This window comes from Bos javanicus, chromosome 16, assembly GCF_032452875.1.
Source record: "Bos javanicus breed banteng chromosome 16, ARS-OSU_banteng_1.0, whole genome shotgun sequence".
Taxonomy (NCBI): domain Eukaryota; kingdom Metazoa; phylum Chordata; class Mammalia; order Artiodactyla; family Bovidae; genus Bos; species Bos javanicus.
The window spans coordinates 44,174,165-44,201,853 of record NC_083883.1 but is presented as its reverse complement, the minus strand read 5'-3'; the positions used below and the strand labels follow the sequence as shown (position 1 = coordinate 44,201,853).

Below are 27,689 nucleotides of genomic sequence, written 5' to 3'. Positions count from 1 at the left end.
TGATGCTGGGAAAGACTGAAGGCAAAAGAAGAGAGCAACAGAGGTTGAGATGGTTTGATAGCATTACCGATTCAATGGTAACTTGAGCAAACTCCAGGAGATGGTGAAGGACAGGGAAGCCTGGCATGCTGCAGTCCATGGGGTCACAAAGAATAGGACATGACTTGGTGACTGAACAAACAACTACAGTGTTAATATCAATAACATGTTTTTAATGAAAATAACTCACTTCCTACTTTTTCATTCCAGTCCCTTATGATGAAAAGGACATCTTTTTTTTTGGTGTTAGTTCTAGAAGATCTTTTCGGTCATCATAAAACCATTCAACTTCAGCTTCTTCGGCATTAGTGGTTGGGGCATAGACTTGGATTACTGTGATATTGAATGGTTTGCCTTGGAAATGAACAGAGTCATTCTGTCATTTTTGAGATTACACCCAAGTACTGCATTTTGGACTCTAGTTGACTATGAGGGTTACTCCATTTCTTCTAAGGGATTCTTGCCCACAGTAGTAGGTATGATGGTCATCTGAATTAAATTCACCCAATCCAGTCCATTTTCATTCACTGATTGCTAAAATGTCTATGTTCATTCTTGCCATCTCCTGTTTGACCACTTCCAATTTACCTTGATTCATGGACCTAACATTCCAGGTTCCTATGCAATATTGTTCTTTATAGCATTGGACTTCCATCACCAGTCACATCCACAACTGGGCATTGTTTTTGCTATGGCCCTGTCTCTTCATTCTTTCTGGAGTTATTTCTCCACTCTTCTTCAGTAGCATATTGGGTACCTACCGACCTGGGGAGTTCATCTTTCAGTGTCATATCTTTTTGCCTTTTCATACTGTTGATGGGGTTCTCAAGGCAAGAATACTGAAGTGGTTTTCCATTCCCTTCTCCAGTGGACCACGTTTTGTCAGAACTGTCCACCATGACCTGTCCATCTTGGGTGGCCCTACACGGCACGGCTCATGGTTTCATTGAGTTAGACACGGCTATGGTCCATGTGATCAGTTTGGTTAGTTTTCTGTGATTGTTGTTTCATTCATATGTGGCTCAGATCATGAACTCCTTATTACAAAATTCACACTTAAATTGAAGAAAATAGGGAAAACCACTAGACCGTTCGGGTATGCCTAAATCAAATTACTTATGATTATCCAGTGGAAGTGACAGATAGATTCAAGGGATTAGGTCTGATTAGAGTGCCTGAAGAACTAGGGACAGAGGTTCGTGACATTGTACAGGAAGCAGTGATCAAGACCATCCCCGAGAAAAACAAATGCAAAAAGGCAAAATGGTCGTCTGAGGAGACCTTACAAATAGCTGAGAAAAGAGGAGAAGCTAAAGGCAAAAGAGAAAAGGATAGATATATCCATCGGAATGTAGAGTTCCAAAGAATGGCAAGGAGAGATAAGAAAGCCTTCCTCAGTGATCAATGCAAAGAAATAGAGGAAAACAATAGAATGAGAAAGACTAGAGATCTCTTCAAGAAAATTAGAGATACCAAGGGAATATTTCATGCAAAGATGGTCACAGTAAAGGACAGAAATAGTATGGACCTGACAGAAGCAGAAGATATTAAGAAAAAGTGGCAGGAGTACACAGAAGAACTGTACAAAAAAGATATTAATGACCCAGATAACCATAATGGTGTGATCACTCACCTAGCTCAGACATCCTGGAGTGCAAAGTCAAGTGGGCTTTAGGAAGCATCACTACAAACAAAGCTATTGGAAGTGATGGAATTCCAGCTGAGCTATTTCAAGTCCTAAAAGATGATGTGAAAGTGCTGCATTCAATATGCCAGCAAATTTGGGAAACTCAGTAGTGGCCTCAGGATTGGAAAAGGTCAGTTTTCATTCCAGTCCCAAAGAAAGGCAGTGCCAACGAATGTTCAGGCTACCACATAATTGCACTTATTTTACATGGTATCAAAGTTTTAAATTACATGCTCAAAATTCTCCAAGCTTATCTTTAACAGTGCATGAACTGAGAACTTCCAGATGTTCAAGATGGATTTAGAAAAGGCACAGAGGAATCAGAGATCAAATTGCCAACATCCAATGGATCATCAAAGAAGCAAGAGAGTTCCAGAAAAACATCTGCTTCTGCTTTACTGACTACACCAAAGCCTTTGACACTGTGGTTCACAACAAATTATGGAAAATTCTTCAGGAGATGGGAATACCAGACCACCTTACCTGCCTCCTGAGAAATCTGTATGCAGGTTAAGAAGCAACAGTTCAAACTGGACATGGAACAATAGACTGGTTCCAAATTGGGAAAGGAGTACATCAAGGCTGTATATTGTCACCCTGTTTATTTAACTTATATGCAGAGTACATCATGAGAAATGCTGGGTTGGATGAAGCACAAGCTGACATCAAGATTGCTGGGAGAAATATCAATAACCTCAGACATGCAGATGATACCACCCTTATGGCAGAAAGAGAAGAAGAACTCAAGAGCCTCTTGATGAACGTGAAAGAGGAAAGTGAAAAACCTGGCTTAAAACTTATCATACAAAAACTAAGATCATGGCATCTGGTCCCATCACTTCATGGCACATAGATGGGGAAACAGTGGAAACAGAGACTTTATTCGCTTGGGCTCCCAAATCACTGCAGACAGTGACCGCAGCCATGAAATTAAAAGACAGCTGTTCCTTGGAAGAAAAGCTATGACAAACCTTGACAGTGTATTAAAAAGCAGAGACATTACTTTGCTGACAAAGGTCTGCCTAGTCAAAGCTATGGTTTTTCCAGTGGTCATGTATGGATGTGAGAGTTGGACCATAAAGAAAGCTGAGTGTGGAAGAATTGATGGTTTTGAACTGTGGTGTTGGGAGAAGACTCTTGAGAGTCCCTTGGACAGCAAGAAGATCCAACCAGTCCATCCTAAAGGAAATCAGTCCTGAATATTCATTGGAAGGACATGCTGAAGCTGAAGCTCCAATACTTTGGCTATCTGATGCAAAGAACTGACTCAGTGGAGAAGACCATAATGCTGGGAAAGATTGAAGGCAGGAGGAGAAGGGGATGACGGAGCATGAGATGCTTGGATGGCATCACTGACCCGATGAACATGAGTTTAAGCAAACTCTAGGAGTTGGTGAAGGACAGGGAAGCCTGGCGTGCTGCAGTCAATGGGGTCACAAAGAGTCAGAGACATCTGAGTGACTGAACTGAACTGTACGAAAATAACTACATTTTCCAGAACAAATTCAGTGAGTGACATTGTTTTTACTTTCGCAATTCTTTTAAATGTCTAATTTAATGGAAGACAGCTGGAATCTCATTAACTTTTTTATTTAATTTGCTGCAGCACACTTGTCATGTAGCCTCTGGAAAACTCCACTTGACATGAGAGAATGAGAGTGAAAAAGGCAAATGTCTTAATGTTTGGCTTCACAGGCCCTCTGAAAGTGTTTTCGAGATCCCTAGATATGGCCAGCTTTAGTGATAGGAGCACAGACACTAAAGCTAGATTTTAGTGAGTTCACATTCCAGCTTTGCCACTGACCCGTTAGGCAAGACATCTAACCTGTCTGTGCCTCAGTTTGCTCATATACAAAATGTACATAGGTACCTGCTTCAGTGGGTTATTATGAGGATTAAATAGTAAGGTGTAAAGTACTTAGAACATTACTAGAAGCATCAGTTTTTATTTAAATAAATAAGCCCTGTTAATAATTCTTTCCATCAAGGAATTTAATCTAGTTAAGGAGATAGTTGAAAACCAAACAACTTCAGGATTTTATATAAATTCCTTGATAGATATATTTATAGGAGAGGCTTCTCAACTTTGGGGCCAAGAGTCAGGACGTTCCTGTTGTCTGAACCATAGAAGGTGCAGATTTCCACCAATGTTAGAATGAGTTATAAATTCTTAATTCAGACAGTGTCCATCCCCATTAACTTTTGCTGTAATTTAACTTTTTTATCTTCCTTATTTGTAATGGAAAGAGTGTGAGCAGCCTAACTGGTTTGCTTCTCTGATGCCCACTTAGAGCCAGAAACTTTATCATAATTGTCACATATGCCCATTGCCTGGGAGGGCAGGTGCTCAGAGTTCATTGCCTGGTTATGAATTAATGACAGTCAAAATGTGGGAGAACCATTTCTGTGATCCACTAGGCTTCTGTGGTACATACTTGTAATCACTTGATAACTCTGGGATATAATTGTAAGAAGGAAATTATAGATAATATTTTTATTGAAAGTTAAACCTAATCATTTTGTTCTTAAAAATGAGAGTAAAATCTCTTAATGTAACTTTTATTATTTTCTCATTGTTTTAGGGAATTATATTGGATATTTATTATATTTTTAAACTTTAAACTTTTTATTTTGCATTGGGATATAGCCAGTTAACAATGTTGTAGTTTCAGATGAATATCTAAGGGACTCAGTCAGACACAGTGTATATTTGTTTTAAATTCTATTTAAAATTACCAAGTCTCTGGGTTTTATTACAATAACAAGAAGCTTTAATGTGTTGAAAAGTGTAGTATGTTTATTGTAAATTCACAGTGTCACTCAAGATGGTTTGATAAACAGGTGGTAAAGCAATTAAGATGCAATTTTTAAAAAGTTAGTTGGTAACTTATAAAAATACTGCCACACAGAGTTATCGTTTGTCTCGAATGAGTCCTTTTTTCTCAAGGCATGTTTAGTTTTTAATGCTCAGGTTTGGTCATTGATAGCATTAATATTGTTATTCTCATGCAGAGTTGTGTTTCTGCTGTTTTTCACAGAATGCTCTTTCCCCCTCATTGTAGATCCGACGGAGGCGCCTTGCACGACTTGCTGGTGGACAGACCTCCCAGCCTACCACCCCTCTCACTTCTCCCCAGAGGGAGAACCCCCCCGGGCCTCCCATAGCAGCATCAGCTCCAGGCCCCTCCCAGAGCCTTGGTCTCAACGTCCACAACATGACCCCCGCTACCTCCCCCATTGGTGCATCAGGTGAGCCTCACCTTCATACCTGGGAGCTTTCTGGTACAGTTACAGTTGCGAAATTTCCATGGCAGGATGAAATGAACAGCAACTTTTAAAAATCCTGCAAGCAGTGGTTTAAAGATTAAGGTCATTACAATGTGTTTTGTTAATGTCTGTTCATTTTGATGTTTTGATAGTGATGTTGAAGCTGACTGTTTTCTATAGCTTTCATGCTTTTTTTCAGACAAGGCCAAGTCTCTGATGGCAAGGAGCTTAAGACTAAATTTGGTTCTGCAGATTTTATGACTTTGGTTGATGCTTGTTTTTTTAAGATAAAATATTCTGCAAATCCAAGATTGAAATAATGGTCAAGATTGAAATAATGGTCAAAATAATGCCTCTGATTATGGATTTCATTGTCTTCATTCTATATTGTCATAGAACCTTTTCTCTAAATTTTCAGGGTATGTAAAGTTCGCCTTGGGAATTCCCTGATAGTCCAATGGTTAGGACTCTGTGCTGTCACTGCTGAGGGCCTGGGTTCGATACCTGGTCAGGGAACTAAGATCCCATAAGCCTTGCAATATGGCCAAAAAGAAAATAAAATAGAATAAAAGTTTGAACTCTTAACTATAGAAGTATTAATATAAATGAACCATAATAAGTTCACCTGATATGATGTCTTACAACTGTCTCATTGATAGTTTAACTGTTGTAGAAGTTAATTTCTTTATAATTAATGAGCTCATGGTTGATACCATGGTTGTCTTTGTTGGGAAATGTATCTTTTAAGATATCTGTCTTTTCACTAAGTGAACTTTTCTATCAAATGTAATAATTATTGACTTTATTATAATAGTTAGGATTCTAAGTAGGAAAAGGTGCTAAGAGACCTGCATCGATCATCATATCATCTAATAATGTAATATCTGATTGTCAGCTCTGCTCTTGTTGAATGCACTGCCGCCTCTGAACAATCCATCTTCATGATCTAGGATAACTTGTCGATTAAAAGTTATTTGCGGAGTTTCTGTTACTATGACTCTCGTTAGGCATCACTGTAGGCCCCTCCTAAGGCAAATACAAACGCTTTTATGTAAATCTGATAATTATTAAATGAGAGAGGCTCAGGCCAACACATGTTAGTAATAAACGATGCCTGTGTCTGAAATGTTTCCTGGTTACTGCTTGGAGAGGCTGTGGTGATCTACTAGGAGAAAGGGTCAGGATTCCAGTTGTGTTTCCTCCTTTTCCTGTGGTGCCACCAGCACTGCTGCTTGCCTCACCCTGATCAGACCCCACCTGGGATGCTGCCGCATGTCCAGGGAAGAGCTCGTGGGATGGGGAGGGACTTAAAAACTTCACTGCATCAGCAAAGTGTCCTGGGGACAGGCTCCTGCTGCTCCTCGCTGCATCGGGTCGTCTCTTTGGGACCTTCAGGATTAATCTCGGCATGCCCCTTAGGTCCACTCATGTCAGCCACCCCATCTCCCCATGTCCTCATGCCTCATCTCCCAGTCTCTAATCCTTATGTGGTTTGTCACATGTACCTTTCCTTCCCCACTTCCCCAAATTCTGAAAGCCTTGTGCCCAGCCACCAGCATAATCATGCTCTGTCAGCGTCCCTTCCCCTTAGTGCTCTCACTGGATCTGACCTCTTTCTCCATTGCTTTCTCGTTTCTTCTTCTTGACCATTCTTCCTCCACCCTGAAAACACATTGGTTTGAATCTTGTGTTACCTAACCATATTCTCCACTTCTCTCCCTTGTTGAGGCTTATATTCCAAAGCCCGCTCACCCACAGCACTCGTTATGTCCACTATTTGTCCAGCACTGTTTCTGTCTTAATTTGTGATGATTTCAGTAGCCGTGTGATCCTTCCAGAACTCCGACCTCTGTGTTTCTTGAGCTCCTCCCCTTCAGTGACCTTTCCTGCCCTCTGACTCCAGCCACTCACTGCCATGGTCAGACTCTAGATTTTTCAGTCTCAGTGACTTTCTGACCACCACCTTCGGCTTTTTCGCTCACCCCTCTGTGCCCAAATCCTCAGTCTTCCCTCGGGGCTACAGTCCCTTGACCCATCACATTTTTACTTTCTTCATGTTTCCCCCTCCTCGTGTCCTTACTTTCCTCCTCAACCTGGGGAAATTTCATGGCCAGTCACTACTGTCACTCCTTCTCTGGCCTCTCTCTCACTCTGTCTTCTTCCCTTAAAGTACAGTCCTCGTCTTAAGTCCCAGTCCCCTCCTGTTCTTGGTCTCTTGCTGTGAAATGAGGCTGGAGAAAAACCATACTAGCAATCTCATTTCAGAGCCATCATCACAGACTCAAGTGGACCCTTAATACTAGTGGGTAATTGTACTGTATTTCCTTGTTCACTCTCCCACAGTCTGTTTCAGTCTATTTCATACCTTCTCTAATGTGTAACACCTCTTCTCCATGTACACTCTGGGCTGGTGGCCCACCTTCCAGTTTTGTGGAGAGAACAGATGCAGGCAAAAGGGAACCTACCTCCTTCACCTTCAACCCTGCCTCCACTGCCAACCAGTATGTGCGGCCAGTTCTTGTCATAGTTGAACTGTCCCTGCCCTTGCTGCGGTCTGTACCCTGGATCCCATCTCCTCTCACTGCCCAGAGCCATTGCTACAGCAGTTCCTGTCGTCTCTCCAGCTTCATCTGGTTCTCCATCTCAAGTGGAAACCTTTTATTTTTGTTTAAACAGTCATCATACATGCTGTTCCTTCTCCCATGATGGGAGTAAATAAAAAAGAACTCTCTTGATCTCATATCCCCTGCTGACTTCCACCCCACTTCTCTGCACCCTTTCACAACAGAACTTCTAGAATGAGTTGCCCATCCTTAGTCTCCTCTTTCTGTCCTTGCACCTTGCTGAGTCGAGTCCCATCAGGTGAGGCCTCCTGTGGTCAGCTCTGAGTCACCGTCTCGTCTGACCTGTCAGCTCCATTCCACGTGGCTTTGGCCTTCTTCTCCTTGAAACACTCTCTCTTCAGCTTCAGAGCATTACGCTCCTGATTTTCATCCTGTTTCCATCTGTTCCTTCTTAGTTCTTTGTATGAGTCTTTTTCATTTCCCAAGCTTCTAAAGGTCAGGGTTCAAGGGCTCAGTATTTAACCTCTTCTCCTCTCCATCTCTATGCTTATTCTCTTATTAATTTTATCCAGTATCCTGACGAAATTGGTACCTCCAGCTCAGGCCTGTTCTTTGAACTTCAGTGTGGCGTTCATCTGATACATGTCTCACAGTTAACACATTCAAAATCAAGTTCGTGATATTTCCTTACATCTTATTTTTTCCTAGAACCCTATCTCAGTAAATGATAACTCATTTGTTTTTTCTAGTTGCTTAAGCTTAAAATGGGCATCCCTGGTGGCTCAGATGGTAAAGAATTTACTTGCAGTGGAGGAGACCTGGGTTCAGTCCCTGGCTAGGGAAGATCCCCTGGAGAAGGGAATGGCAACCCACTCCAGTATTCTTGTCTGGAGAATTCCATAGACAGAGGAGCCTGGTGGGCTATGTAGTCTGTGGGGTTGCAAAGAGTTGGACACAACTGAGTAACTAACACTTCACTCTTCTGCAAGCTTAAAACATTCTGTCTTCTTTTTACCTCATAATTCTAGGTTGAGAGTCATCAAATTCCTTCTTTAAAAGGCCAGTTAGTAAATATTTTTGGCTGTGCAGGCTGTGCGGTCTCTGTCACAAACATTCTTCTCTGCCCCCTAGCACAAAACAGCCATAGACTTTGTGTCAACTGATGAGCATTGCTGTGTTTCAATAAAACTTTATTTACAAAAATAAGTAAGTGTGGCCTGTGGACTGAGGCTTGCTGACCTCTGTCCTAGGTCTATCAGCAAAATTTAGAACCAGACTCAATTCTCACCACCTCTTCTCATCTCACCGCCTCTCCTGCTACTGCCCAGGTTCAAGGCACTTGCATATCTCGCCTGGACTATTAGAGTGGGCTTTAGACGCGTCTCTCCTGCCGTGTCTCTAGACGTGCCTGCCCTGGCTTCACCTCAGTCTGTTGTCCGTGCAAAGCCAGACTGGGTTCCACTGAAGCAAGACTACAGCACTGCAAAGCATTATTCTTTTCAGCAAGGAGGATAGTTATTATCACAATAGTAACCAACAGACTTGGGCAACTCTGAATGGTTCATTCTTGTCAGGTGTGCCTCTATGCTGTTAAGTCACCATTGTGTTTCTCCTGTAACCATCATTATTCATAATCACAAACAGGTAGATATTGTTAGCCGTACTCTTGGCAGATTGGATAAACAGATTTTCAGGAAGTGAAGTGAAAGTCACTCAGTAGTGTCCAACTCTTTGCAACCCCATGGACTACATACAGTTCATGGAATTCTCCAGGACAGAATGCTGGAATGGGTAACCTTTCCCATCTCCGGGGGATCTTCTCAACCCAGGGATTGAACCCAGGTCTCCTGCATTACGGATTCTTTACTAGCTGAGCCACAAGGAAAGCCCAGATTTTCAGGAACTTACTAAATAGGTTTAAGTGAAACAGAAAATAAACCACTCCTAAGAGAGGTTACATCATCTTCTGTTGTCTTCTGGCCTCAATCAAAATAAAAGTCAGAGTCCTCACCTCAACCTGGGGCTGCATGAGGTCTGTCCTGAACCTGTCCTCCTCTCTCCTTTCCCTTCCTCCTGTTTCAGCTAGAAATGTGCTGGCTTCCCCTCTGTTCCTGGGACATTCCAGACATGGTTCCTGTTTGTGTTTGTTTCTGTGTGTCTGTGTGTGTTAGTTGCTGAATCCTGTCCAACTCTTTGAGACCCCATGAACTGTAATCCGCCAGGTTCCTCTGTCCATGGGATTCTCCAGGCAAGAATACTAGAGTGGGTTGCCATCCCTTTCTCCAGATCTTCCCAACCCAGGGACTGAACCCTGGTCTCCTGCATTGCATGTGGATTCTTTACTGACTAAGCCACCAGGAAAACCATGGTACCTGTTGGGGGCTTTTATGCTTGCTGTTTTTTTGCCTAGAATGCTCATACCCTAAAATCCACCCAGCATTTTTCTTCCACTCTTCATATGTTTACCCATGTCACTTTTTCAAAAAGGCCACCTTGTCTACACTTGATCTTAGCCAAAAGGCTGAGAAGTGATGACCACGTTGTCCAAACATTCAACCTGTATCTGACATAGACACTTGTTCCTTGAGCTCTTGTTGCCTGCCCACATAGCATGTATATTACTTGTTGTTGTTCTTCAGTCGTGTTTGACTCTTGCGATCCCATGGACTGCAGCATGCCAGGTTTTCCTGTCCTTCACTCTCTCCTAGAGTTTGCTCAGATTCATGTCCATCGAGTTAGTGATGCCATCCAACCATCTCATCCTCTGTCGTCACCTTCTCCTCCTGCCTTCAGTCTTTCTCAACATCATGGTCTTTTCTAATGAGTCAGCTCTTTGCATCAGGTGGCCAAAGTATTGGAGCTTCAGTCCCTCCAGTGTATATTCAGGATTGATTTCCTTTAGGATGGACTGGTTGGATCTCCTTGCAGTCCAAGGGACTCTCAAGAGTCTTCTCCAACACCACAGTTCAAAAGCATCAGTTTTTTGGTGCTCAGCTTTATGGTCCATCTCTCACATCCATACTTGACTATTGGAAAAACCATTGCTTTGACTAGGCGGACCTTTGTCAGCAAAGTAATGTCTCTGCTTCTTAATACGCTGTCTAGTTTTGTCATAGCTTTTCTTCCAAGGAGCAAGCGTCTTTTAATTTCATGGCTACAGTCACCATCTGCAGTAATTTTGGAGTCCTGGGAAATAGAATCCATCACTGTTTCCATTACTTGTAGTGTATCCTGTTTTCTCTGCTTCCTTTCCTAATGTGTGAGCTCCATGGGGGCAGGGACTTGTGTGCATTTTATTCATGAAAACAGTGTGAGTAGTTTCCATGAAGATGATGATGCCTTGTGCTTACCCTCTGTGGTCCTGGATGGCAAATGTAGGGCCAGTTGGTAGCTTTATTATCCACTGAGTGTGAAGGGAAGACTTCTGTTCCAGAATGAAGTGCTTCTTAGACAAATACTGGGTTGGCTGCCACCCATGTTAAGAGGTTCTGATCCAGTAGTGACCAGGCAGTTATTCTGCAGTCTTCTTATTGCTTAACCCTTGGACTGCAAGGAGATCCAACCAGTCAATCCTAAAGGACATAAACCCTGAATATTCATTGGAAGGACTGATGCTAAAGTTTTTGTCCTCCTGATGCAAAGAGCCGACTCATTGGAAAAGACCCTGATGCTGGGAAGGATTGAAGGGGGCATCAGAGGATGAGATGGTTGGAATGACTCAATGGACATGAGTTTGAGCAAACTCCAGGAGATAGTGAAGGACAGGGAAGCCTGGCATGCTACAGTCCATGGGTTTGCAAACAGTTGGATGCGACTAAGCGACTGAACAACAATTTCTTAATCCAGGTGCTTTCAGTACAAGTGACAGAAGCGAGGGTTCGGAAGTTGGCTGTGAGTCCTATGGTTGCTTCTCCCATCTGGCCCCAGCTTCTGCAGTGCCACCTACCTTTGTATTAGTTTCCTGAGGGCATCATAGCAAAGTATCCAAAACTTGATGACTTAAAACAATAGAAATTGTCCTCTCACAGTTCTGGAGATTAGAAGTCTGATGTCAAGGTGTCGGCAGGGCTGTGCTCCTTCTGAAGGCTGGAAGAAAGAATCCTTGCCTCTTCTTGCTTCAGCTGGTTGCTGGCACTCCTTGTTTTTTCTTGGCTTGTGGCAGCATCACTCCAGTCTCTACTTCAGTCTTCTTGTGCCCATGCCTCTGTGTGGCTGTGCTCAAGGTTCCCTCTTGTTTTGGTTGAAGGGACTATACTGCATGACTTGTAGTAGCTTCCCAGGTGGCACTAGTGGTAAAGAACCTGCCTGCCATTGCAGGAGACATAGGAGACTTGGGTTCCACCCCTGGTCAGAAAGATCTCCTGGAGGAAGCAATGGCAAACCACTCCAGTGTTCTTGCCTGGAGAATCCCATGGACAGAGGAGCCTGGCGGGGTGCAGTCTATGGGGTTGCAAAGAGTTAGACATGACTGAAGCGACTTAGCACACAATATAATGTTGCTTCTGCCTGTCTTAAAGCTTTATAAACATGGTGAACGTTTTTCTTACACGATAGCTGTTTTTTTGGTCATCATCATTGATAATGTTGCATTTACATTTCAGCTTATCCAGTGTTTACTTAGGGCTGTTGCAGGTCAAACATGGTGCTCGGTCATGGAAGCACAGAGATGAGAGAGACTCATTTTCTTTCCTGGAAGCGCTTACAGTCCAGCAATGGAGAAAATGTTCTTTAGTTTCCTTTTAAAAATCTGTGCTTATTAAATTCCTGGGATGAGAGACTGGTTTTCTTGGTTCCTTCCCCCATCTTGAGATCGTTCTATGATTACCTAGTCTTCAGAAATTCTTAACCCTCTGGGACGGCTTTTCTTTTATAGTCTTGTTTTGGAATTATGCTTATCTCCCCTCTGTCCCCTCTGTTGTTTACCCATCGGACATCTTGAACATGTCCAATAAAGCCTCACCCTCCCTGGCTGTCATGACCTCTCCCAAGCTGTGGTCATTCTTGCTCAAGAGTTCCCCTGTGAATCCTTTATCAAACAAGTTCCATCTTGACAGAATTATTAGGTCTGGTGGAGCAAGTTCTCTCGTTGCCTTTTTTGTCCCTAGTACTGTGTTTCTTCACTGTTGTCATTGCATTTCCCTTTGGCAAACTGGGGATAGCCTTCTCAAAAAATACTTTTAAATGCATGTATCATAAAACATGAAGGATTACGAAGGAGAACAATTATATTCAAATATAGTTATAACAGTTTTAAAGATTGTGATACCCATACTTTATGTGTTCCTCAGTGAAGGACTTCAGATAAAATATCTGAAGCTAGTCAGAGAGCTGCTGTCATTTTGACCCCCTCAGTTGTGTCTCCCTGTGTGTGTGGTCAAGACCTTCTGCTCTGGGAGCCGAAATGAGCAGCCAGGGCCTGTTAGCAACAACCAAGAAGCCATATGATACGTTTGGCCTCCCCGCTGGTTCCGAGGTCTGAGTTCGAGACAGAATCTCTTTTCTCTGTCTAACTGCTGGTCTTTAATATACTTAGTAATAACTTAACCTACATTCTTTTTTAGCGTTATTGTTGCAAATGGCCTTTGTCATGCTTCCACTTGTGCATATGAACATGTGTTTAATGCTTTCTACCTGCAGGCACTGTCTTAGGCGCCAGGGCTGCAGAGATGGGCAAGTCTCAGTTAAGGCATGCTGAAGGGCTCATAATCTAGTGGGAGGAGGTGGGCTTGTGAAGGGTCCTCCATGACAGGGAGGCCCACGGTCGCTGCCTCAGGCTCATGACTGTGGTGTTTGATTTGTAATTATGATTATTAGGTAATATTGGGTAAAAAACCCAAGTAAACTTTTTGGCCAACCCAATATGATATATTTTATGTATATTTTTAGTTATTCCAATTTTTTTTTATAAAATTGAAAAGTTGAACACACAGTACAGAGAGTCCCCTTATGTCCTCACCCACTTTCCCCTAATGTTAATATCTGGTACATTTGTCAAAACTAACGTTATCCTTAGTATTTTATTATCAACTAAACAACTAAACATAAGAGTCCTTAGTCTCATTTAGTCTGTGACAGTTTTTCCCTTTTTGTGTTTTTCATGATTTTAGCAGTGGTGAAGAGTACTTTGTAGAATTTTCCTTACTTTGGCTTTATCTTGGTGTTTTTCTCATGATTAGACTGGGGTTTGGGTATAGGAGGAAGACTGTCATAAAGGTGAACATGACATCAGACATCATCTGGTTCTCATCAGACATCTCTGGTGATGTTGATCTTCATTCACCTCCCTGTTAAACTGGGGTTCACAAGGTCTCTCCACTGTAAAGTGAAGATTTTTCCTTTTCCAAACTCATTTCTTTGGAATTGAATTCCTAAGTTCAGCCCAATTCCTAAGTTTTACATCCTGGAAGGGCAAGTATGTACATATCTTTTAAATTCTTCTATAAGGGACATTTGTGCAATTATTTATTTAACCCTTATTTACATCAGCATGCTAAGTTGCTTCAGTTGTGTCCAACTCTTTGCAATCCCATGGACTGTAGTGCACCAGGCTCCTCTGTCCGAGAGATTTCCCAGGTAAGAATATTGGAGCGGGCTGCCAGACCCTCCTCCAAGGGATCTTCCTGATCCAGGGATCAAACCCACATCTTGTGTCTCCCATGTCAGCAATGGGTTCCTTACCATTTGCATTACCTGAGAAGCCCACATCAGCATGAACTCATGTATATTTATTTTATTCTCTTGAGCTATATTTCATATTGCTATATCATTTATTTCTGCCATTTTAAAAAAATGCAGGTTGTTCCAATTTTGGCCATTGGGAACTCTTTCATGTTGACTTCTTTGTTGACATGCTTATCCTTTTAGATTTTTGAGTACTGTGTTTCTGGCATTTGTAAAACGCTCCAGGCTCATCTTATATTTTCTCTGCCCCAGCCATAGAATCAGCCATTTCTTCTTGGAGAAGTCATGGCTTTTTGATTCCAGATGTATGATTCTCTGCATGATTAGTTCTATGGAATATTCAGAACAAATCATAAATGTCATATTTAGAACCAGTCATAAATATCATATTTAGCACCAATCATAAATATGAAGATCAAAGCAATTTTCCAATTTGAGTTGTTGGTTTTCATGTCCCAAGATTTTAGATATTACTGTTTTACTTTATAGGTTTGAAATTCCATTTCTTTTGTGTTTATTCACAAGAACAAACTTGTTTCACCAGGAAATTAGCTAATGATTAGATATGTCATTCTGCTTTATGGAATAGAATATGTTCATTTTAATTCGTGTTGAGGGGTGATGTTTGTATTGGCCAAATAAGATAGAACTGCACTTTGTATGTTTCATGAATGCTAACCACTTAGCTAAGTTCATTGTCAAGGTCTATGTAAAATGCTTTAGAATTTTGATTAGCAGGAAATGAGTGATTCCTTTTATAACATTAATGTCTTTTCAAGTTTTCTTTTTTAATTTTAGAAGGTAAACAACATATATAGCTTTGGTTTGAAGTAGCTATGATTGAAGAGCTGTTCAGCAGTTTGGGGTAAAGCAAACTGCAGCCTTTTCTGTGGAGTGAGAGGACCTGAGTTTTAATCTGTGTTCTGTTTCTGACTTGCTGAAGTTCCTAAAGGAAGTCTTGGACTTCGTGGATCTCAGTATTCTTATCTGTAAAAGAGGATTGGGCGAAAGCTTTAAAGTTACCCCACCCCGCTTCCCTTCCTTTTTAACAGCTCGATTGAGGATTTAGGGCTCATTTTGGTGACTCGGTGCTTTCTTTTTCAATTAAAGAAAATTTTTTTAATTGGAGGATGATTTTTCTACGATAATTGTGTTGGTTTCTGCTGTACAACAACGGGAGTCAGTCCTAGGTATCTATGTATATCCCCTCCCCCTTGAACCTTCCTCCCAGCCTTCACCCTCCTCCCCACCCCTCTCAGTTATTGCAGAGTGCTGGGCTGGGCTCCCTGTGCTGTACCGCAGCTTCTCGCTAGCTGTCTGTTTTACACATGGTGGCGTATGTGTCAATGGCGGCTCTCAGTTTGTCCCACCGTCTCCTTTCCCCACTGTGTCCGCAAGTCTGTTCTCTATGTCTGCATCTCTATTCCTGCCCTGCAAACAGGTTCATCGGTACCATTTTTCTAGATTCATACATATGCATTAATATACGATATTTGTGTTTCTCTTTCTGACTTACATCACTCTGTTTAACAGCCTCTAGGTTCATGTACTTCAGTTCAGCTGACTCACATTTGTTCCTTTTTATGGCTGAGTGTGCTTCTTTTTATACTAGGGTTGAGCAAGCTTGTGTATTTGTGTGTGTGTGTGTCTAAAGTTCTGGAACAGATCTAATATTATAGCTTGAAAGTAGTTATCTGGTCTAGTGTATACCTGAAAGGGAATGTCGCTCAGGAAGTGCTGTAATATTCGGAGGAAACACTTACAGAAATAAAGTCCTTATTATTTACTTTTTTGTAGAAACAAATTCATACTTTTAACAAGTTCTCATTATTCATAAAAATTGGGAAAGCTGCCATCTTCAAAGGCTGTAGTTCATATTTTATTAAGTACACGTGGTTTCCTCCATTCTGTTATACACACTTTCACTTTTTAAAGATTTGTTTTTGAGTTGACATGTAGAAATTTTACTCATCTCCTAAGAAAGAATCAGAGGACTTTATGTCTGTATTTTAGTTCTTTAGTGTCTGGCTTTATGGAGATGAAGACTGTGGGGGAAAAAAAATCTGCATTCCTTGAAATGGGCTCCCTGGCAGCCATCCCTCAAGTTAGAAAGGGAAAAGGGTGAAGATAACAAAAGACTTGTATGATTTGAAGATAAAGTAGTACTTTGTGCTACTGTTTCGATTTTAGTTACAGTATTTGATTTATATTGCTTCTAAATGAAGTCAGCGACTTTCCTTTTAAATTTTTAGTCATTTATTTATTCGTTTTTGGTTGCACTGAGGCTTTGTTGCTGTCCGAGGGCTTTCTCTAATTGTGGTGAGCAGGAGCTACTCTTTGTTGTGATGTTTGGCCTTCTCGTTGACTTCTCTTGCTGTGGAGAACGGGCTATCGGGCCATCGGGTTTCAGTAGTTGTAGCACACGGGCTTAGTTGCCCCCATAGCATGTGCAGTCTTCCAGGACCAGGGATCGAAACCATGCCCCCTGCACTGACAGGTAAATTCTTAACCACTCGACCACCAGGGAAGTCCGAGACATTCAGTTTTTTAAGTTTAAGACAACAGTAGGGTCCCTCCTAGATTCTAGATGGTATATAGAGATTGGGGAGCATTGGCAAACATAAATTCTGGGGCAGGTTTGCCCTGTTTGACACTTATGAATGTTATGTGAAAGGTTCAGGGAAAAAAATCAGATGATATTCTTGTTGTCTTATAAATACAGTGCAAATAGATTATATTATGCCATATGGTATACTCTGACATTCTGTGAGTATAGGATTATTGTACTCATAGTATATCATAGTACTCACAGTACATTGGATTACAAGTACAGCATTTTAAACAATGTACTGTAATTATTAGTTTAATTTTAGGACTGATTTTTATAAAGTAGAGATTTAAAGGCTGCTAAATTGATATCCCATAAAAATTGTTGAACTTTATTATTTTATTAAAAAGTTGTCAGACCTTTGAGTGTGGTAGGTAAAATGATATTCTCCTAGGACATTGTTGATGCTCTGTTATTTGCTCCTTCAATAAAGATCTGTTGGGAATTTATTTTGGATTGTTGTTGTTCAGTCACTCAGTCATGTCTGACTCTTTGCTACCCCATGGACTGTAACATGCCAGGCTTCACTGTCCTTCACTGTCTCCCAGAGTTTGCTCAGCCTCATGTCCATTGAATCGGTGATAATTACACTTGAATCAATTATGTAAAGTTTTACAGTCTTCTCTAAGCTTATTTCAGAATTCTCACTACATCAGATGATTTTGATGTTTTACTGAAATCTACTTATGAATAGTTAGTTCTAGAAGGTCTTGTAGGTCTTCATAGAACTGTTCAGCTTCTTCAGTGTTACTGGTTGGGGCATATATTTCTTGATGAAAGTGAAAGAAGAGAGTGAAAAAGCTGGCTTAAAGCTCAACATTCAGAAAACTAAGATCATGGCATCTGGTCCCATCACTTCATGGCAAATAGATGGGGAAACAGTGGAAATAGTGGCTGACTTTATTTTTCTGGGCTCCAAAATCACTGCAGATGGTGATTGCAGCCATGAAATTAAAAGACGCTTACTCCTTGGAAGGAAAGTTATGACCAACCTAGACAGCATATTAAAAACCAGAGACATTACTTTGCCAGCAGAGGTCTGTCTATCAAGGCTATGGTTTTTCCAGTAGTCGTGTATGGATGTGAGAGTTGGACTATATAACAAAAGCTAAGTGCCGAAGAATTGATGGTTTTGAACTGTGGTGTTGGAGAAGACTCTTGAGAGTCCCTTGAACTGCAAGGAGATCCAACCAGTCCATCCTAAAGGAGATCAGTCCTGGGTGTTCATTGGTAGGACTGATGTTGAAGCTGAAACTCCAATACTTTGGCCACCTGATGCAAAGAGCTAACTCATTTGAAAAGACCTTGATGCTGGGAAAGATTGAGGGCAGGAGGAGAGGGGGACGACAGAGGATGAGATGGTTGGATGGCATCCCTGACTCAATGGACATGGGTTTGGGTGGACCCCGGGAGTTGGTGATGGCCAGGGAGGTCTGGCATGCTGCAGTTCATGGGTTCGCAAAGAGTTGGACACAACTGAGCCACTGAACTGAACTTATGAATAGTAAAGATTTAGTTTCTCTTTCCCTTCTGAGTCTTGAAAAAGTTTTAATAAGCAGATACATGTTAAAACCCTGCTATCAGGAGTGGGTAAAGTCTTCAAAGAAGAAAGATATGAAAGAGTATTAAGTGGATTTTCTTGGGATGCTGGGAGGGTTAACATTTTAATCTACTTGATAGTTGTTTCAGCTACAAGTGATAACTCAAGTTGTTTTGCTTTTTAAAACATAAGCCAGTTTCCTTTCAGTAATATAGTATGCATTGCCTGAAAATGCCTGGGTAAGCTTTTTTTTTTTTTTTGTAGAAAGATTAAGCTCATAGAGTTAAAGTAAATTTTTAAATTCTATGAACAACCTGGTTTTGAAGATTTTGGTAGAAACACCATGACCCTGTGTGCCTGGCTATGGTTCACTGTACTCTAGGCTCTTGTGAGGTCAGGGATGGCTGGATGTTTGTTTTTCCCAAGCTATTGCAAGATAAGATGTTCAGTCAATAAATGGGTTGATCTGTATTTAAGGACATGGCTTAGATGGATCTATTTGTACATTTTCAATATCTTATTATGAAAATTTGAAGCGTCCAGCAAAGTAGAAGGAACTTGGCAGTGAATGCTTATATAGTAAGTGCCCTACACACAACCCTTCAAGTTGGGAACTTGCAAAGAGCCAGACATGAGTTTGCATGTTCAGTCACATAAGTTGGTTAACACGTCTGGTGTACATTGTCACAGGTGTGCATCCTCCACAAATGGCTGTGCTTTTGTGTACTTTACTGTATAGTATGGTATAGAGTACAGCAGTACTGCATCTTTATTTAAGCCCAGGATTTCTGGAAGCAAGCTTAAAAGCAGCAGTGATGTATCTGGTACTAGTGTACTTTTCAAGGTACTATTAAGATTAAAAATGTTTTATTTCTTGTGTTTGTTTTTATGTATTCTTTATGTGAAAACTATTACAAATCTATTACAGTACAGTACTGTATGGCCTGTTATGTTAGGCTAACTTTGTTGAACTTGAAAACAAACTGGGCTTAATGAGTGCACTCTGGGAACAGAGCATGTTCGTGTGTAGGGGAGTTACTGTACACCTGTCGCCTAGAGTCTACCATTATCATTTTACTCTGTTTGCTTTATCACTCATCTCTCCATCTGTCTGTCTTCCTATCCATTCATTAATGTATCTTATTTTTGGTCCATTTCAAGGATATATCTGGACTGTCATGACAGCTCATTTGTACTCAGGGCCCATTGTCTGAATTAGTGAAAGAGAAGGTGATGAGGAGTCAGTTTTAGGTATCAGATGTAGCTCTGTTGTTACTGACCTTGTATGATATTTATCGATAAACTGGTTTCTCACTGATGTTGCTATGATTTTAATGTCACTTCGATCTTCAGTACAGTCTTCTGGTAGAAATTCCTCAGTGGACAGCTTTGATGATGGTATGAATGCCGATTGTGTGTGTTTACTGTTGCCATTACAAATAGCTTTAATGTTATCTCACGCGAGACTTCCTCTTTTATGTCTCTTTTGGTTAGGAGTAGCCCATCGAAGCCAGAGCAGTGAGGGAGTCAGTTCTCTCAGCAGCTCGCCCTCCAATAGCCTTGAAACGCAGTCCCAGTCTCTCTCACGTTCCCAGAGCATGGATATCGATGGAGTCTCTTGTGAGAAAAGGTAAAGTAAGCCAGTTTTCCAATAAGCTGCTTTACTGATAGAAAGGGAAAGATCTGTTCACTTTAGTGTCTAGTCCAGTAGTCTCAAATGCCAGCCCAGAGGTCTATGCCAGCCCTTAGCTTGATTAGCGCTCAGTTTATTAAACTGAAAGGTCTATGTATTATTCTGAAATGATCTTTATACCTTTTTAAGTTTGGGTGCTGAAATGTCTTTTATGAAATACTGGTACAGGTGGTAAAAAAAATTTTTTTTTAATATCTTTATTTTGTAAGTACAAAGTTGGCAAACATAGATCAGCCCCTAAAAATTTCTTCAAAGATTTACTACTTGGTGAAATTTTTTTTTTTAACTTGGTAAAAAAAATTTTTTTAACAGTTTGAAAGGGTGTAGGCAGGTAAGCAAATGTTCTAAGAGCTCCATGAGGATCAGGGTGCCGTGGAGTAGAGCCGTCCTGTGTCGCACAGGTGTGCAGGTATGCTGTGAGTAGATGACAGAGTGGCTGAGGGGTTGATTCCTTTACTCCTTGGACAGCCAGACCCCCACGACGTGGCTCCTCTGCCCTCATGCAGCCCCCTCTGTTTCTGTTAGTGCACCAGACAGATAGCATTTTCTAGGTGTGTTAGAATACTGGGGTGTTGTGCACTTTAGGTTGGGGTGAGGAGCCAGATCAGAGATCACCCCACTTTAGGCAAGAATTCAGAAAGAACTACACTGCCAGGAAAAAGATCAAGTAGAAAAAAATCAACCACATAGAGGAAAAACAATTGTGTTCTTACTACCTTTGCTATGAGTGGATGAATTTTTTAAAACTCAAGTCAACTCTGCAATTTCAGTGTAGAGTTGGCCAGTGGGTAATTTTCATGTGGGCTTAGCACCTAAATTTACACTTAACTGTTGTAGTCTGAAAAACCTCAGGCTAAGAACTGTCATATACAGTGGACCTTTACATGTCTTTAAGCATCTAGCAGAAACAAACATAAATCATCCAAGTGTTCAGAGAATTTCCTTAGAAAAATTTCCAAGAAATATGAACTCATGGTCAAAAATTAAAGCACACTCAGCGACTCTCTATCTCGAGTCTGCCCATGTGTCTATCCACATGTAGTCTTTCTCCTCCTAATAAACACTTTACTTGTTTCATTTTAAAGAAAAAAAAAAGCATACTCGAAAAAAGCCGCCTCATGTAAGAGTCTGTAGAATCAGTAACAATAGAATTATTCACCTAGACTCATTGGGGTTTTGGAATTGTCAAATACAGAACTTAAAATCTGTATGTTTAACTAAATTTTAAAAAGTATTGAAAATGTGAATAAGAGGCCAGCAACTATAAAAACAACCAAGCATATTTGGAAAAGAACTGAATAGAATTTCTAAAAATGAGAAGATAGTAATACACAGTGGGTTAAGATAACTAAAGAGAAAATTAACAAATGGAGTGATAGAGCTGAAGAACTTACCTAGAGTGTACCACAAAGAGAAAGAGAGATGAAAAATATGAAGGGTGTTTAGAAATACAGAGGACAAGAGGACACAAATTTAGTATATAGCTACTAGAAGTATCAAAAAGAGAGGGCAGGCACACTGGGAGATTTCTCACTTCTCTCCTTGTTCCATTGTTTTTTCCTCTGCTGATTTGAAAGCCATTATCAAAATGATAAACGGCTGAGGATTTGTCTAGAGTTGATCAATATATGAATCTTCAGGTTCAGGAAGCCCTATAACTTATGAGCAAGGTAAATAAAAGGAAATTTGCATCTAGACATTTTATAGTTAACTTGCAGAAAACCAAAGACAAAGACATTTAAAGCAGCCAAGAGAAACGAGAGATTATCTACGAAAGGACGATAGTTATATATCTCAGTGATAGAGGGCAGAGGACTATGGAATCAGTGTTAAGTGCTGAGAGAAAGTAACTGTCAGCTGGAAACTATGTATATTTGTGAAACTATCTTTTAAGAGCAGAGGAGAAATAAAGATATTTATAGATTTAAAAAACAAATGTGAACAACTGATCGTCTGCCACAAGAAGACCCCAAATTTTAACAGATGCATTTAAGAAGGAAAATGTGTGTGGCTGATTCACTTTGCTGTGCAGTCGAAACTAATACAACATTGTAAAGCAACTATACTCTAACAAAAATTAATTTTTGAAAAAGCTACTAGGATATATTGTACAGCACGGGGAATACAGCAAATATTCTATAATAAGTAAATGTAGTATAACCTTTAAAGCTTGGAAATCACTACATGGTACACCTGTAATTTACATAATACTATGTACCAACTATACTTCAAGAAAAAAAAAACGTTTTTCTCAAAAAAAAAAGGAAAATGAACTCAAGACTAATGTCTGAGATGCAGGGAGGAAAGATGAGTTAAGAAAAATAATAAATATGTGCTAAATCTGAACACTGATGGTTTAAGACAGTAATAACAGTGTATGAAATAATAGAGGGAGAGAGAAGTAAATAATCCGATCTTAACACACTAGCAACAGAATAGCAATAGCAGATAAAGCCGGAAGGGGAGTGATTGTCTACTTGGGAGAGGGGTAAAGTTAATGGCAAGCTCTTAGACTCTTGAGTTAAGAATAGTTCATGAAATTTCAAGAATAACCACTGAAGAAATAGAAAGAGTGTATTTTCAAACCAGTAAAGGGAAAATATGAAACAAGGTTGGGGAGGGGAGGGAATTTAAGTCAATTCAAAGAAAAGGAAGAAAGAAACACAAATTTTTAAAGAGGCAAACAGCACAAAATAAGATGGTTATAAAATAAATGAAAATGTCAATAATCACCGTAAGTCACAATGAAAAGTCATAGGTTGGATTAAAAACAAAATAGAAGCTAGCTTTCTTTTTGTTTACTGAAGGTATACCTGAAACACTAGCATGAAACTGAAAGAAAGGGGAAAATATACTAGGCAAATACTAAACAAAATAGGGATAAATGTATTAATAAATTAGACTTTAAGTTACAAAATATTATTAGAAGTAAGCACTATATAATGATAAATGTTTAGTTTACCAGCAGGATATAACAGTTCGAAACATTTATATGTACTTAGTAATATAATAACATATAATAAAGCAAATCTTGATAGAACTAGAGGAAATTGACAAATACCTAATATAATGGGAGATTTTTAACGTATCTCTTTCAGCCATCAGTAGAGCAAAGAGAATGAATAGCAGTAAGCATATGGACAAATTAAGTAACACAGCTAACAAGCTTGATCTAATGAAGGATACCGAGCTTTGCAGTCTACAATTGGAGAATACACGTTTTTTTCTGATACCCATCAACCAGAAGGGTTCAGGAGTCAGAATCATATTGATAATGTTTTCTGATGTTAGGTTAGATAATTCATGTAGGGTGGGTTAAAAAAAATCATAAATCTGGAAATTAAAAAAAAAACAGCATGCTTCTAAATACAGGTCAAAAAAGAAATCATGATGGAAATCTGAACTGAACGATAACAAATATTATATACCATCATTTGTGTGTCACAGTTAATGGGGTCCTTGGAAGAGAATATGAAGAGATATATATATATATATAATACTAAAGAAGAAAAAAGAATATAAGTAAATACTTGGAATTAAACCCCGTTTCTTGGAATATGTTTCCCTTGGATATGTGCATGGCTTGCTGCTGCTGCTAAGTCGCTTCAGTCGTGTCCAGCTCTATGCGACCCCTTAAATGGCAGCTCACCAGGCTCCCCTGTCCCTGGGATTCTCCAGGCAAGAACACTGGAGTGGGTTGCCATTTCCTTCTCCAATGCATGAAAGTGAAAAGTGAAAGTGAAGTCGCTCAGTCGTGTCCGACTCTTAGCGACCCCATGGACTGCAGCCTACCAGGCTCCTCCGTCCATGGGATTTTCCAGGCAAGAGTACTGGAGTGGGGTGCCATTGCCTTCTCCGGTCCATGGCTTACCTCCTTCCTATTTTTGCCTAGGTAGTATTTCAGTGAAGTGACCCCATTTAAATGGGAGAGCCCTGCCTTCTCAATTACCTTTTCCTTGCTATTTTTCCTTTAATTTTTATATAGCATTTATCATATACTCTGTGCTTTGCTTATTTTATTTATTATCTTTCTCCCTTTAACTGGAATGGAAGCTCCATGGCACAGGAAATTTTTTTGGTCTCTCGTCTGTTGGCATCTCAAATACTAGAACAGTGCCTGCCTAGGATGGGTACTCAGTAATGCTTGTTACTGAAAAAGAGAACTCTGTGAAAATGTAAATATGCAGGATGCAAATCAATTTGAAAATCTGGATAAAATCAGATTCCTCGAAGATCACAATTCTCCCAAAATTGGCTTAGAAAGAAAGAGAGAATCTGAATAATGAAAAAAAAAGTTAAATCGAATCAGTATTTTACAGTTTTTCCCAAGAAAGCACCTTGCTTATATGATCTTGTGGGTACTCCCACCATCCCAACTTTGCACACATTTTTTAGATAATCTTTAAACTTGCCAAGTCCGTTTATGAGGCTCATACTACCTTCATATACAAAACCAGACAATACTGGTATCAAAGAAGAAAATTAATTACATAGTAATCAATAAAATTGGTAAAAATTGCATGGTTATAAACATATTTGCAAAAATCTGAAGATATTGGCAAATCAAATAGTGCATCACATAGAAAGCAGGTAAAACATCTCTGGGTCTGGGTGCCAGAATGGTGGTTACTGTGGGTTAGCATGGTTGTGATTGAAAGGGTCATGGGGGGGACCTTTGGGGTGCTGGAAATATTCTGTTGCTTGATCTGGGTGCTGATTACATTAGTATGTTTCTTTAGTGAAACTTTATTCAGCCAAACACATACCATCTGTGCACATTTCTGTATAGATAATTCCATTAAAAGATTAGTTTAAAAAAATAATATAGCATGACCAACTTAGGTTTATCTTAGGAATGTAAGGGTGTTTTAACATGAGAAAGTCTATAAATATAATCCACCTCATTGTATATTAAATAGAAAAGCTCAATATTGATTCAAGATAAAAATCCTAGCAAACAGGAGATAGAAAGATGCATCCTTAAACTGTAGGGCACAGACAGAGTTCACCAAGTATTCCACATGCTCCCCTGAATGTCCAGTCTCCTTTGCAGTTAGATTGGGGCTGAGTAACTAGGTCTGTCCCGTAGACTTGAAGTGACATGTGTCACCTTTGGGTGAAGGCAGTTGAGCCGATGTTCCTCCTCCATCCCTCTCTTTTCTTGCTCCAGTGACCTTGGAGGCTGTGTATTGCAGATGGCATAGATTAAAGATGGAGTAAGGATGCTTCACTCTCATCAGACTTTGCGTAAGCAAGAAATAAACCCTTATAGTGTTAAGCCTCTAAGATTGCAGAGTGTATGTGTTATTACACTGTAGCCTCTTATTCTGACTACCATAAAGGACATCTACTGAAATAACTACAACAACCCTCGTACTCAGTGGTGAGAAATTAGAAACATTCTCTTTAAAGTCAGAAATACGAGCACAGAAGACTGCTATTTCTGCTTCTGTTCAACGTGGGACCCTACCCAATGCAGTAATTGAAGTTAGGATTGTAGTGCAAGAAACGAAAGTTACTATGTGGAGATAAAATGATTATCAACCTAGGAAGTCCAATGCATAAGTAAACAAATAGCTTATGAGAGGTTTATGTCTAAAATTAATTAACATTACTACGTACAAGCAACAAAAAATAAGAAATTTTAGTTTTTTAAAAGGTACCAGTCACAATTTTATTTTAAAATATATGGTGCCTAGAGATAAATTTACCAAAAGAAGTGAAAGACTTATGGAGAAAATTAGAAAAGTTTATTGAAAAAAAACCTTAGATACTTGGAGAAACACCCTTGTCCAAGGATAGATCCATAGCATAAAGATGTCATTTCTACCCCATTTGATCTTTAGAGTCAGTAAAGCTCGAGTCAAAACCCCAACAGTATTTTATAGGAACCTGTCGAGATGATCATTAAGTATGTGTAGAAGAGCACAGGACCAAGAATGGCCAACACTCTTTTGAGGTAAAAGAACAAGGTGGAGGCATTGACCTAGCAGATACCAAGGCTTATTAGTGAAGTTGTAGTGAGTATGGCTTAGGGACAGACAGATTGTCTAATGGGGTGGAAATTAGTATCCAGAAAGAGACCTGCACACAGCTGGACATGGTATGACAACTGGACATATGACATAAATGATTTCATATTACTGTAAAAAGAATGGTCCTTTCAATAAATGATGCTAGGACAATTATTTAATGTGAGGAAAAGTAATATATGTACTTAACTAGATTTTGCAATCAGGCTCTGCTTGATTGTGTATCATTTAAATATAATATGTATAGAAAATTTGCTCTAATTTTTGTTTTTGAAAGTGAGCCTAAGGAAATGACCACTTGGGAAAAATACTTTCAGTAAGTATGATAGATGGAATGTTTATAGCCTAGTATATGAAGAGCTCTCAAAAATTATTGAGAAAAAAGATGAATCTTTATTATTTAATTTTCCTGACTGATCTTGATTGATATTTTAGAACTTTTCCTCAGGGAACTCCCTGGCGGTCCAGTGGTAGGGCTCGGTGCTTTCACTGCTGAGAGCCTGGGTTCGATCCCTGGTTGGGGAAATAGGATCCTGCAAGCCTTGTGATACAGCCAAAAAAAAACACAAAAAACGATAACTTCCTCAGCCAGCAGCTATGATATTGGGGTGGGTTTATCAAAGGTAAAAGACTGATTTGTCTTTTATACTTAAAGCATGTCCCAGGTGGATGTGGATTCAGGAATCGAAAATATGGAGGTTGATGAAAATGACCGAAGAGAAAAAAGGAGCCTCAGCGATAAGGTTGGTAAGAGATGAAGGCCTTGCTTCTGTTTTTAGATACGGTTAATAACCATCCCAGGTGGCCCGGGGGTAAAGAATTCACCTGCCAATACAGGAGACACAAGAGACGTGGGTTCGATCCCTGGGTCGGAAATATCCCTTGGAGCAGGAAATGGCAACCTGCTCCACTTTAGTATGGTTGCCTGGAAAATTCCATGGACAGAGGATCCTGGCGGGCTACAGACCATGGGGTCCCAAAGAGTTGGACATGATCCAATGACTAAGCACGTACTCATGTGCACAGTATAAATAAGCACTGCTTCATGTCTTGTATCTGTAAAAGTCTGTTAGAGAGGGCCATGCCAAACCAGCAGGTCCTATTTAGGTGATTTTTTTTTTTTTTTCTTTTGAAAAAATATGGGTAGCCTTGATCACCCTTATTAGTAGAAGTATAGCTTAGTCCTTTCAACTAATAAAAGTCCTTCAGTTATCTTTGTTTCAGGTGCATTTTTTATCAGTAAATGATAGCAATGAACTTAGAGCTTATTTGAATTTTTTCTGTTGATTTTTAATTGCTTAAGCAAGTAAGTCATCATTCTGAGGAAGATGATCAGGAATTAAAGCAAGAATGAATGGAAAAAGGAGGCTTTTTTATTTTGTTACCTTCTGAGCTTTAGTTCCCTATATTTAAAAAAAGACATTTTTGGTTTTTGTGTTTATGTATCATGGTATAGAACTGGCATAGATAATTGCAACCCTTTGTGTTTAGTAAGTTATTAGTGTTCAGCAGCATTATTAGAAGTTGGACTATAGCCTCTTAGTGATGCAGTGCTTTATTTTGTAGTGTTTGAATCTT

General features: G+C 39.9%; 1 protein-coding gene and 1 non-coding gene across 3 annotated transcripts in view; both read left to right on the top strand.

Moving 5' to 3' along the window:
* Window positions 1-27,689, top strand: part of UBE4B (ubiquitination factor E4B) — a 122,069-nt gene that overhangs the window by 33,158 nt on the left and 61,222 nt on the right. For both annotated transcript variants that reach the window (XM_061382780.1, XM_061382779.1), the window contains exons 2-4: window positions 4,789-4,975; window positions 19,881-20,016; window positions 26,767-26,854. In XM_061382780.1, coding sequence (XP_061238764.1) covers window positions 4,789-4,975; window positions 19,881-20,016; window positions 26,767-26,854 — 411 coding nt within the window. The remainder of the gene's footprint in view (window positions 1-4,788; window positions 4,976-19,880; window positions 20,017-26,766; window positions 26,855-27,689) is intronic.
* Window positions 5,437-5,509, top strand: TRNAD-GUC (transfer RNA aspartic acid (anticodon GUC)). The gene has a single exon. It is a non-coding gene; the product is annotated as a tRNA-Asp (tRNA).